General features: G+C 41.6%; 1 protein-coding gene across 1 annotated transcript in view; it reads left to right on the plus strand.

Annotated features, from left to right (window-relative positions):
* The first annotated feature begins 1,069 nt into the window (after positions 1–1,069).
* c2cd3 (C2 domain containing 3 centriole elongation regulator) overlaps positions 1,070–13,162 on the plus strand; it is a 139,510-nt gene continuing 127,417 nt past the window's right edge. Inside the window, exons 1-4 of the mRNA XM_067985841.1 lie at positions 1,070–1,180; positions 2,013–2,282; positions 4,980–5,137; positions 8,271–8,500. Of these exons, the coding sequence (XP_067841942.1) occupies positions 1,132–1,180; positions 2,013–2,282; positions 4,980–5,137; positions 8,271–8,500 (707 nt within the window). The 5' untranslated portion in view covers positions 1,070–1,131. The remainder of the gene's footprint in view (positions 1,181–2,012; positions 2,283–4,979; positions 5,138–8,270; positions 8,501–13,162) is intronic.

A 13,162-nucleotide genomic window follows, 5' to 3' on the forward strand; every position in this document is an offset into this window, starting at 1 on the left:
ATGGACTGAAAATTGGCTTAAGCACAGAAAACAAAGGGTGGCTGTGAATAGCGTTGCATTGACATGGCAAGAAACCAATAGCAGGATGTTTCAAGGGTCAGTGCTGCGACCATTGTTGTTTTCGGTGCATATAAATGATTTGGAGCTGGACAGGTTGGGATGGTGACTGGTAAGTGACAAATTACCTTTAATGTAGGTTAAGGGAAAAGAGATAGTAGAAATATATACGTTAATTGGCTCTGGGCTAAAGGACGCAACACAACACAATTGCTGCCGTTCTGATGGTCTTCTGAACATTAAGGTGTCTTTTCTCTTTAAGGGTGCTGATCGATCTGCTGTGCAATTAAGCAGTTCCTAGTTTTATTTCAGATTTCCAACATTTGCGTTTTTTTTTTCCCTGCGATGACCTTAGTCTTGCAGTTTCCCAAAATTTGATACCCGCTAGAAGAGAAGCACATTTTACAAAACAATCACACCACCAACCAAGAGTGGTCCAGTGACAAATAAAAACAGAAAATGCTGGAAACACTCAGCAGGTCAGGTAGCATTTGTGGAGAGAGAAACAGAGTCAACGTCTCAGGTCAAAGACCTTTGGTCAGAACTGGAAGAAGAGATTTAACACTTAATAAGCAAGTACAGAGTCAGGGAAAGACAAAAGGGAAGGTCTATAATAGGGTAGAGCGCAGGACTCATCAAATGACAAAAGAGATGGTACAAGGCACAAGGGGTGGTAATGGGACAAGTAAAGAAACAAAAGACGGGTCTAGAAGAGTGGTCCAGTACCACGCCACTCTGGTCCTCCGTCATCCCATGGTGCCGTGCGATTCTAGTCCTCCGTCGTCCCATGGTGCCGCGGGGGGGGGGGGGGGTCGCCTTGCTCTCTGCTGATTGGCGGCGGGTTTGAAAGCCGTGTCTGTTGCCGGGGAGCGGGTTTTGTAAACAAAGCGATTAAATTCATTCGCGGAGTGTTTGGCGCTGTTGGTCCTCCAGTATCCCAGAGTTCCGCGCCATCCCGTGTTGTGCCGCCGGTGCTACGTCCAGCGGCGGGATTGAACGGGCCAATCTGTTGCTGGAGAGAGAGAGAGAGACGAGGTTCAAATTACTCTAAATATCGTCACGTGTAGGAAAACGATGAAAACTAAAAAAAATAAATCGATAAAATTCGGAAAGAAAAAGAAAGGTCAGAGCGCGTTTCCCCATTCTGCTTTAAATTGTGTATTTGCCCATTGTTTCTTTAGGCCTTGTTAATTGATGTGGCGATGCCGGTGATGGACTGGGATGGACAAATGTAAGGACTTGCACAACACCAGGTTATAGTCCAACAGTTTTATTTTAAATCACAAGCTTTCGGAGCTGACCTCCTTCGTCAGGGTCCTTACATTTGTTAATTGATGTTAGTAAATGGACATCAACGACTGCAAAAAAAAAATGTTAAAGAAAATGAAAATTGAACTATAAGGAAGAAATGACCTTTCGGCGTGACTGAAGTCTTGAACTGTAGACCGACACATGAGATGCTGAAACATTCCGCGGGTCAGTCAGAATCTGTTCTAGGAAGGGTCTGTACTTCGAAACCTTAACTTATCCGTTCCTCGCCACAGATTCTGACTGTTTCCAGCATTTTTTTTGCTTTTCCTTGAGAACAATTGCATTTCATTCAATATGCTTTGGTGTGCCAGTATGTTTTAATGTTGTGTGATACTCATAATTCCTCACCTCAAATTCCTCCCATAGCATTGACAGATCTGTAACCAATGGTACTTCACTCTGTGATACTTAGCGTTTTCTACAGACAAAAATCTAAGTTTGGAAAGACAAAATTTGTTCTTGTACCAATAGGTATTTATTTGTGGGGAGAATTTGTTTATTTTAACGTTGCTCATTGCATGTTCAGTAATGCAGATAATGTTTAGAATCCAAGTGATCACACAGCATTAATTACTTCAGATAATCATGGTCCTTAAAGTCACAATAGATTATAACTTTCAATTTTTTGTTATTTTATGTTACAGGGATTAGTGATGTCCCACCATCTACAAGTCTGCCACCACTTGTTGAAGGTCAGGTTCGATGTTTTCTAAGAATAACGGTCAGTAAAATCTTGTGGATCATTCCCAGGCCTCCAGCTGCCACTTTTGTTAGACTGCGCTGGTGGGGTGAAACTTCCAATGGCACTCAGTTTCGACCTAGAGATACTTCACATGCTGAACAGAAAGCTGTGAGAACAACTGCCCGATATGCTGTTCGCTGTGGACCAAACCAGTTCACTTCTTACCTTGCAGGTTGGTTGCGTCTGTGCTACTTGTTGGTCGATTTAGCTTGATTTGGGGATTACAACATTAATTTGTCCTGCAGAGCACTGACTACCATAATGAGATGAAGATCTGCATGACCAGTCAAATGAAATCAATGTGTAATCAAATGATACAATGCTTAAAGAATAATAAACAAGTTTGAATTATACACTGGATTGAATTATATAAACAGTTGTTTTTATATACCAGGGATACATATTAGGAAGGAAATCAAACAGGCTTTTTCACCCAAAGGATAACTGAGTTGTGAAATAAAGCCATTGAGACAGACAGCATAATTGAGTTCAAGAGATAATTTAATGAATTTCTGGGTAGAGAAGGTATACGAAGACAATTTAGTAGGTGGAGTTGATCTATAACAAAGAGGTAGACTTGATTGAGCCTAATGGCTTTTCCTGTTCCTAAAATATATTATTTTCTAGACTTGGAATTGAAGCTGTGGTGATTAATGAAGGTCTTCAGCCTTCAGGCTGTTGCAGAATTCTAATACAAACTTCATGACATCTCGTCTAGAAATTGGGGTGCATTGCGTCCATTTTTCAGGGGCTGCGCAGCCTCCTAAAGCACCAAAATGTCGGGCAGGAAGTGCGCCACCATATTGGATAAGGACAAACAAGAGGCGTCCTTTAGCTAAGTTTGAAGCAGGTGTTAGGCTATTTACATATGCCTGCTTCAGGTCCCCATTGCGACATTGGTATGTCCTGAGGCTAGCTGGCTGCACTCAAGGAAATCAGCCCTAAAGATCACCTGCAAAAAAAAGGTAAGTTACTTAAAACACCATCCCGATCGCCGCCAACCCCAAGATCCCCAACCTCCGGGTTCCCCGACCCCTGGTTTCCCTCCTTGGCCACCGAGGGACCTCCTCCCTACCCCCCGCCTCGAGACCCATGATCCCCCACTTATCTGAGGGCCGCTGCGGTATGAGCAATGGCCCGATCTTCATTTCGTCTTTCCAGAATGCTCCTCCCACAACACTGGCCTCATGGTAATGAGGTCCAAGGCCCAATATCCGGAGCCCCTCGGACCCATTCATTCTTGCGCAAAAATGGATGCTCCCGAATTTCTAGGCCCCATGCACTTTACAGAATGAAGATTAAGTTTTTTTTATACCATTACATTTGTCTTTAAAATCTTTAAATACAAGGAAAGTATCTGTGACCAATATTTAAAAATCCGCTTATTTGCATTAATAAATTATGTCCTAGTTTTTACAGTATAAACAACTAAATTTGTGCCAAAATGGTACAAACTTTCCTTTGATCCCATGTTCTTTTTTTAAAAAAGTACAATGTTTTTATCAGGGCAGTAAGATTAATGAGTATCACTTGTGATGAAAGTATTATGGTGAGGCAGAAATCATGCAGAAAAAGGAAAAATATTTGGGAAAAAAATTCATTTAGTATTTAAATTATTTGGTTTGTCAGGGTTATAGGAGGTAATAGACAGCTTCTGTGCAGTTCAAGTGTTGGTGCCACAGGGTAAGAAAAATATAGGAACTACTTATTGCCAACAATGTTAAAGGCAAATAGAACTTGTGGATATTTGTATTTTAGTAAGAATCAGTAAGAAATTGCATTTACAGTATATAACTGCATTATGAAGTAACTGTCAATACTGCTGAACCCATTTGAGCTGAATTGAAAATCAGTCATACTAAAAATAATTTCAAATGAATTATGAATCAGATAAATAATATATCACATTTTATTTAGTGTTGAATAACTATACAAAAACAAAAAAATGCCGTAAAGTCTTACATTCTTTGTTTTACAGTTGTCACTTAGGTAACTATCTTGATGCATTTTGTAAATTGATCCCTTATATTTGAAATAGATACCATTATTCATGAAAGAGTGATTTAACATGGAAATTTACAGTGAATTGTTTTAAATTAAGGTTGCTAATTTCTCAATTTGGCTCACAGGTCCTGATTTTGATCAGCTAATTTAACAATAAAATTTGGTCCTGTGCAATCACTTCAATAAATGTCTGTAAATCCTAGTTGTAAACCATTCCTCCAAACTTGTGTGTGACCAGGATTTGCTTCCTAAAACTCACTCACTTGGTTCCAGTCTTGAGGTTCCAGTAATTAAAATGGTGACAGTGCTGTACTGCTGCTTACTGCAGACAAAGTCCTCCCTATAACCTTTACAGAGCTCTTTCACCTATGCTAAAACCATGGAAAGTCACTGCTGTCACTCTGACTATCCTAGAGGTGAAATTAGTTTGTAACATTATAGAAGAATTTTGCCTTTGATAGAAACTGAGTTATTCCCATAGATATATTAGCTTTATGTTAGTTTGCTTCTGTGCAAGTTTTTTTTTGGAGGAGCCGGACTGATGTTGCATACAAATGATCGGAACTGTGCTTAGGCTGAATTTTGGTTTTTCAAGCCACATTGCAAAGTCTCCCAGTCCAGCTCATTATTTCATGGGGTCCAATAACTATGGAGTTTCTTATTTCTCTCATTCAACAGCTTCCTATAATTTACAGGCTCTTAAAACAAAAACAGGGCATCACTTAAAGGGTTTGTGAGAACAAATCTTATTTTTCTATGTATCTTTCATTTCCTGTTAATGTTTGTCCAGTAGAAAAACTGCTAAATACTGGTATTAGGTTTACTTGCTATTTTGTTTAACTGTGTACTCTTTTTAACATGCTAGATATGGGAATGTTGGTATTAGAGGTGATGACGAAGCCTGACCATCTTCCCATTGGTCGAGTTCAAATAAATGGAATATCGCAGCTGTCACCAACCCATGCTGTTAGTGGGTTTTTCACCGTGATTTCACCAACTTCAGAGAAACTCGGAGAACTACAGGTTAGTACTAGTGGAGTACTGCATTGTGTTTAGGACGAAACATTAAACTTACAACATGCAGTTCAGTTCTCAATGTTTTCCCTGCACTGGATATAATTAAACTTGGTTTATAAAAGAGTAGTATTTTTTGGGGGAGAAGGGACAACAATATAGACTACCAGTCAATCTTTGAGTACCTCCTTACCCCACATTAAAGATCTTTTTAGATCAAGCTTAGAAAACAATGCAACTCCTATTTTAAAATTCTCGTACGTAAAATATTTATAGTGCTAAACTGTCAGCTGGAAGGCTTGAGTATCAATCCCATTCCAGGCTGCCAGTCTCTTTTGGGATTCTCTGAATTAAAGAGAGAAAATTCCACCACAGACAGATCCTTCCTATTTCAAGCTGGCATTCCATTGCAATTGACAGCCCTTTAGTGTAGATGTAATTGTGCAACTGGATGGAGCATCCTAGCTAACTTCAAACATACCAGTCTGCTATGTCTTTCCTTATCCTGCTTTGAGTTCTTTTAAAAAATAAACACACAAGTTGGACTTAAATGGACACAATTGGACTTAAATGTAGGGGGCATGATTAAGAAGTTTGTAGATTATACAAAAATTGGCCGTGTGGTTCAAAGTGAGGAAGAAAGCTGTAGACTGCAAGAACATATCAATGGACTGGTCAGGTGGGCAGATAGGTGGCAAATGAAATTCAGTCGGAGAAGTGTGAAGTAATGCATTTGGGGAGGGCAAGGGAGTACACAATAAATGGGAGGATACTGAAAGGTGTAGAGGAAGTGAGGGACCTTGGAGTGCATGTCCACAGATCCCTGAAGGCAGTAGGACAGGTAGATACGGTGGTTAAGAAGGCATATGGAATACTTTCCTTTATTAGCCGAGGCATAGAATATAAGAGCAGGGAGGTTATGCTGGAACTGTATAAAACACTGATTAGGCCACAGCTTGAGTACTGTGTACAGTTCTAGTCACCACATTACAGGAAGGATATATTTGCACTAGAGAGGGCACAGAGGAGATTTATGAGGATGTTGCTAGGACTGGAGAATTTTAGGAAAGAATTTTATGAGGAAAGATTGGATAGACTGGGGTTGTTCTCTGGAACAGAGGAGGCTGAGGGGTGATTTAATTGAATTGTACAAAATTATGATGGGCCCAGATAGAGTGGATAGGAAGGACCTATTTCCCTTAGCAGAGAGGTCAATAACCAGGGGGCATAGATTTAAAGTGATTGGTAGAAGGGTACGAGGGGAGCTGAGGAAAAATGTTTTCACCCAGAGGGTGGTAGGGGCCTGGAAATCACTGCCTGAAAGGGTGGTAGAGGCAGAAACCCTCAATTATTTTTTAAAATACCTGGATGTGCACCTGAAGTGCTGTGACCTACAAGGCTACGGACCAAGTGATGTAAAGCGAGATTAGGCTGGGTGGCTCATTTTCAGCCTGCACTGACACGATGGGCCGAATGGCCTCCTTCTGTGCCGTAAATTTTCTATGATTCTGTGAAGTTGAATTTTGAAAGCAAACAGAAAACTTTTATTATCACCTGACTATTACCTGAATTTTATTAATTTAAACATTCTAATCACTGACAACTGTGAGACACAGAGGAGATAAAGACACAGATGTGGGGGGGTGGCAGCCAGACAGAGAAGGAGATAAACTGAGATACACTTCCAGAAACCAATCATAAAGCACAATATTGAACGATTGCAGAGATTTCTTAGAAAGATATAAGCCTGTGCTGCCAGACTTGGGCAGCCTCCCCGCCTCAATGTTGTCAGGCCCATAATCTCCTTCCCGCTGCTGACAGACACCAGGAATCCACCAGTGAGCCAATCCTCACATGTCCCCTGTACTGTTGGCCAAACCCTAGGTACCTCCTCCACAGTGATATCTGACCCCAGTAGCTCCACTGCAGTGCTGCCAAACTCCAGGACACTCACTCTAGTTCTTCCAATGTCCAGGGCCCATCTCCCCAGTTGCCACCAAAACCCAGTGATTGTCCCCAATGCAGGACCAATACTGTAGCTAAACAGTTCTTCTAAATACCAGATTGATGCATCTTGTGTACTATCTTGCTGTGTATTCTCAACTTTAAAACTGGTAAGAGAATACAACTTAAATACTTCGGTAAAGGTATGTCTATGAAATAGAGTCCATTCATTTACAGTTTTCATAGAATAATGGCAGAATTGTGAAATTCAATCCCCAAAGCACCAGAAAAATATCCAGAATACCATTTTGTAAAAATGGAGTTTGATTTATTTCACCATGAATCACTGGCTCTGATTTTATCCTTACATAGAATAAGCAACATTATTTTTATGGAACAGCTTATCTTCTGACTCTGAGTAAATTTAAGGGAAGTCTGCTAGTAGTTTTATTTTTATTAGTAGGTTCTTGATGAAAGGCTCACCAGGCTGTGATTTCTACCATCAACAATACAAGAAAAAGGCAAATAATACCTTCATATAAAGATAACATGAACAGAAATCTCCACATAGCTTTGCTTGACACAACTTTGTCAATGCTTCAATAGAGTAACTGCAGCAGAATAAAAAAAAATGAGAAACTGTAGACTGCTCCATTTTTTGAGTGCAAATAAAACATTTGCATTGCTGTGTAAGTCCTATGGTTATACCGTTTACGATCACTTATGCACATCTGTTACTAAGTGATATATATTAACAGAATTATCATTTTTCTGTATTATATTGTAAGTACACAGACAACTTGTGTGTTAGAAGTAAGTTAAGCTGCTCTGATATTGCATACTTCAGTGTTGTCTCGTGTACCCATAATTCTTGCAATGTTGTATTGCAAGGGCTTAAACATGAATTTGATGTACAAGCATGCATTTGATGCCATCCTAAAACTGCACAGTGTTGTAGCAGTGTAACGTAAATAGTACTGTGCATGGTTTTCGGGCTTGTTCACTGGTATAAAGGGAAATCAATTCAGCCAGTCTCTTTGAGAGGTATGCAAAAGCGATCTAGTAAGTGTATGTGATACCAGATCATGTTACTTCATTTCATACATCTTAAAGCATGTAACAAAATATGTTAACAAAATGTCACATATTACTGTTGCTGACGATTTAAGCTAACTTCGGTAATTGGCACAATTTTTAGGTATCACTTGCTCTGGAATCTCTGTCAGACACTTATGATAGCAGCAGTTCTGTTCCAACCACAGACGCAAGTGTGGATGGTGCAGTTTCGATCCAAAGCTCTGCGGTACGGAATACTTCAAGGACAGGATCCTTTGAAAATCTGATTGAACTTTCTGCTCCTCGTAAATTGTCTACAACCAATGCAAGTGGAAAGGAATCGCTGTCCAGTAGTGCTTCTAATACCCCAAGGTAAATGGCAACAAAATAAATCTTCAGTTTCTGTTTTAAGCATGTGTTTTTAATTACATTTGTCAGTGGTCACATTAAGTCCTTCCAGATTGGACATATCATGAATAAGATGTCGCAACGTGTTATTCCTTCCCTTCCCTAAATATACAAATGTACGGCGTCGTACAACACCAGGTTATAGTCCAACAGCTTTATTTGAAATCACAAGCTTTCAGAGCTTGTGATTTCAAATAAAGCTGTTGGACTTAACCTGGTGTTGTACAACTCCGTACATTTGTCCACCCCAGTCCATCACCGGCATCTCCACATCATGGCTAAATATACAACAACTTGAATTTCTACAGTGCCTTTAACATAGAGAAACGTCCCAAGGTACTTCGCAGAAGTGTAGTACAAAAAATCGAAGCCAAGCCAAAGAAGGAGCTATTAAGAGGGGTGACCAAAGGCTTGGTCGGAGGAGGGTTTTTAGGAGGGTCTTGAAGAAGGATAGCAAGGTGGCGAGGCAAAGGTGTTTAGGAAGGGTTTCCACAGCGTGGGACCTAGGCAACTGAAGAAGCAGCTACTAATGGTGTGGCAAAGAGAGAGGGCAAGAGAGTTCAGGAGGTGTGGGTGTACGGGTGGAAGAGGTTGAAGAGATAGGGAGGGGCAAAGCCATGATGGGATTTAAACATGCGGACAAGAATTTTAAATTGGAGGCTTTGGGAGACTGGGAGCCAATGTAGGTCATGGAGAACAGGGGGTGATGGGTGAATTGGACTTGATGCGGGATAAGAACATAAGAAATAGGAGCAGGAGTAGGCCAATCGGCCCCTCGAGCCTGCTCCGCCATTCAATAAGATCATGGCTGATCTGATCCTAACCTCAAATCTAAATTCATGTCCGATTTCCTGCCCGCTCCCAGTAACCCCTAATTCCCTTCTAGGAAACTGTCGATTTCTGTTTTAAATTTATTTAATGATGTAGCTTCCACAGCTTCCTGGGGCAGCAAATTTCACAGACCTACTACCCTCTGAGTGAAGAAGTTTCTCCTCATCTCAGTTTTGAAAGAGCAGCCCCTTCTAAGATTATGCCCCCTAGTTCTAGTTTCACCCATCCTTGGGAACATCCTTACCGCATCCACCCGATCAAGCCCCTTCACAATCTTATATGTTTCAATAAGATCGCCTCTCATTCTTCTGAACTCCAATGAGTAGAGTCCCAATCTACTCAACCTCTCCTCATATGTCCGCCCCCTCATCCCCGGGATTAACCGAGTGAACCTTCTTTGTACTGCCTCGAGAGCAAGTATGTCTTTTCTTAAGTATGGAGACCAAAACTGTATGCAGTATTCCAGGTGCGGTCTCACCAATACCTTATATAACTGCAGCAATACCTCCCTGTTTTTATATTCTATCCCACGAGCAATAAAAACCAACATTCCGTTGGCCTTCTTGATCACCTGCTGCACCTGCATACTAACTTTTTGATCTTCTTGCACTAGGACCCCCAGATCCCTTGGTACTGCAGTACTTTCCAGTTTCTCGCCTTTAAGATAATAACTTGCTCTCTGATTTTTCCTGCCAAAGTGCATAACCTCACATTTTCCAATATTGTATTGCATCTGCCAAATCTCCGCCCACTCACCCAGCTATCTATAGCCTCCTGTAGGTTTTTTATGTCCTCCTCACTCTCCACTTTCCCTCCCATCTTTGTATCATCTGCAAACTTTGATACATTACACTCTGTCCCCTCCTCCAAATCGTTAATATAGATTGTAAAGAGTTGGGGACCCAGCACCAACCCTTGCGGAACACCACTGGCTACTGGTTGCCAGTCCGAGAATGAACCATTTATCCCAACTCTCTGCTTCCTGTTAGATAACCAATCCTCCAACCATGCCAGAATATTACCCCCAATCCAGTGATTCTTTATCTTGAGCAATAATCTTTTATGTGGCACCTTGTCGAATGCCTTCTGGAAGTCTAAATACACTACGTCCACTGGTTCCCCTTTATCCACCCTGTACGTTATGTCCTCAAAGAACTCAAGCAAATTTGTCAGACATGACTTCCCCTTCGTAAAGCCATGCTGACTTTGTCCTATTAAATTATGTTTATCCAAATGTTCCGCTACTGTCTCCTTAATAATAGATTCCAAAATTTTACCCACCACAGATGTTAGGCTAACTGGTCTATAATTTCCAGCCTTATGCCTACTACCCTTTTTAAATAAGGGTGTAACATTAGCAGTTTTCCAACACAGGCAGCAGAGTTTTGGATGAGCTGGGTGGATGGTGGACTTCAATGCCCATCACCAGAAATGGTTCGATAGTATCACCACTGACCAAACTGGCCCAGTCCAATTGGACATAGCTGCCAGACTGGGTTTGCAGTAGGTGGTGAGAGAACTAACATGAGGGAATGACCACCTTGACTCCACCTTTATCAATTTATCTGTCGCAAATGCATCTGTCCATGGTGGTATTGGTAGGAGTGACCATCGCACAGTCCTTGTGGAGATCAAGTCCTGTCTTCACACTAAGAATACCCTCCTTTGCACAAGCCGTCACCTTTCTCTGGGGGTTGGTTTTAAGTTATACTTAATTTCTAGTTTCCATTGCTTACCTCGGCTTCTCTGCCGATACATCCCAGGCTCTGAGCATGTTCCATCTCAGATTGCAGACAACGTTTGCTGCCAGTGACTCGCCACTGCTGTAATAAATAAAGCTAGGACTGTATTCAGGATGCACTGACTGTGCTGCTTCTTGAATCTGGTAAATTCGTCAGCTATTTTCTTCTGCAAGACTTTGCCTGTTCTCTCCTTCCTGCTAGCAGCACCAAGCTTTGGACTTTGCCTACTCCTTCCCTTCTAAGATGGCCTCTAGTCTCAGACTTCAGCACTCCGTGCCCCTCCCTCTATACTCCTTGACCATTTCTGTTTCATGAGCCCTGTGCTGTTCTCCCAGCTGCTACTGGGTCTGGTCTTTCATTGTGGTCCTGACCACTACCTCCATCCAAAAGGGTAAAGGCACTACTTGGTATAGCACTAAACCATGTAGACCATAAGATCCCAGGTTCAGTTTTCAGACTCTGTTGAGTTAGCCGCTCTCAGTCAGGACAAAATTTGGGGGTTGTACAAATGTTCTGAGTTTTCCTAGATATGGGAGGGAAAATCAGCCTGCTTCCAATTACTGTCCAATTTTCCCACTGGGACTGCATGTGTATGTATTTATCAATCCAGGATTTCATTAGGCCTGGCTATGATGCCCAGCACAGTCAAGCAGCTTGCTAACACTTGCTGTCTAGGCTCAGATGTGAAGAAACCCTATTTAGGTGAATTATTGGATGACTGCTGGTGCCAGTGGAACCATGCTTCAGCAAGAGTCAACAACTTCAGAAGGGAAGAGGAAGGGAGAAAATTAGAGAGGGACATTACCTACTGCATCGTGAGCCATTGTGCAGAGTACCTAACACTATAATGCATGCAAAAACTTCCAATAAAATACACGCCAATTGTCATGCATGAATAGAGCCTACAACCTGGCCTGTTCACTCTGCTCTGTACTCTGGCACCTGGGATGGGCTTTGCTTTTTAAAAATATGATAGCAGATGCCCAGCTCATTGATCAAAGTTCTGGGATCAGAGGAAAAAGGAAAGCCAAAGGCCTGTGGAGTGAAACGTTGTTAAAGATCTTTTAAAACTGAATTAGATAGTTGCTTGAAAAAGGATGAATATTAGAAGGTATGGGGAAAGAGTAGGTGGCCCAGAGAACTACACCAGCACATAAGAACATAAGAAATAGCCCCTCGAGTCTGGTCCGCCATTCAACAAGATCATGGCTAATCTTCTACCTCAATGCCATTTTCCTGCACCATCCCCATATCCCTTGATGCCTTTAATATCTAGAAATCTATCCATCTCTGTTTTGAATGTACTCAAATGACTGAGCCTCCACAGCCCTCTGGGGTAGAGAATTCCAAAGATTCACCACCCACTGAGTGAAGAAATTTCTCCTCATCTCAGTCCTAAATGGCCTACCCCTTATTCTGAGACTGAGACCCCTGTTTCTAGACTCCCCAGCCAGGGGAAACATCCTCCTTGCATCTACCCTGTCGAGCCCTATAAGAATTTTGTATGTTTCAATGAGATCACCTCTTATTCTTCTAAACTCTAGAGAATACAAGCCTAGTCTACTCAATCTCTCCTCATACAACAATCCCGCCATCCCAGGAATCAGTCTGGTGAAACTTTGTTGCACTCCCTCTATGGTAAGTATATCCTTTCTTAGGTAAGGAGACCAAAATTGTACACAATACTCCAGGTGTGGTCTCACCAAGGCCCTATATAATTGCAGTAAGACATCTTCGCTCCTGTACTCAAATCCTCTTGTAATAAAGGCCAACATACCATTTGCCTTCCTAATTGCTTGCTGCACCTGCATTTTAGCTTTCAGTGACTCATGTACAAGGACACCCAGATCCCTTTGAACATCAACATTTTCCAATCTCTCACCATTTGACAAATACTCTGCATTTCTGTTTTTCCTACCAAAGTAGATAACTTCACATTTTTCCGCACTATGTTCCATCTGCCATGTCCTTGCCCACTCACTTAGCCTGTCTATATCCCCTTGAAGCCTCTTTGCATCCTCCTCACAACTCACATTCCCACCTAGTTTTGTGT

Source organism: Heptranchias perlo, chromosome 6 (assembly GCF_035084215.1).
Source record: "Heptranchias perlo isolate sHepPer1 chromosome 6, sHepPer1.hap1, whole genome shotgun sequence".
In the NCBI taxonomy this organism is placed as follows: Eukaryota; Metazoa; Chordata; class Chondrichthyes; order Hexanchiformes; family Hexanchidae; genus Heptranchias; species Heptranchias perlo.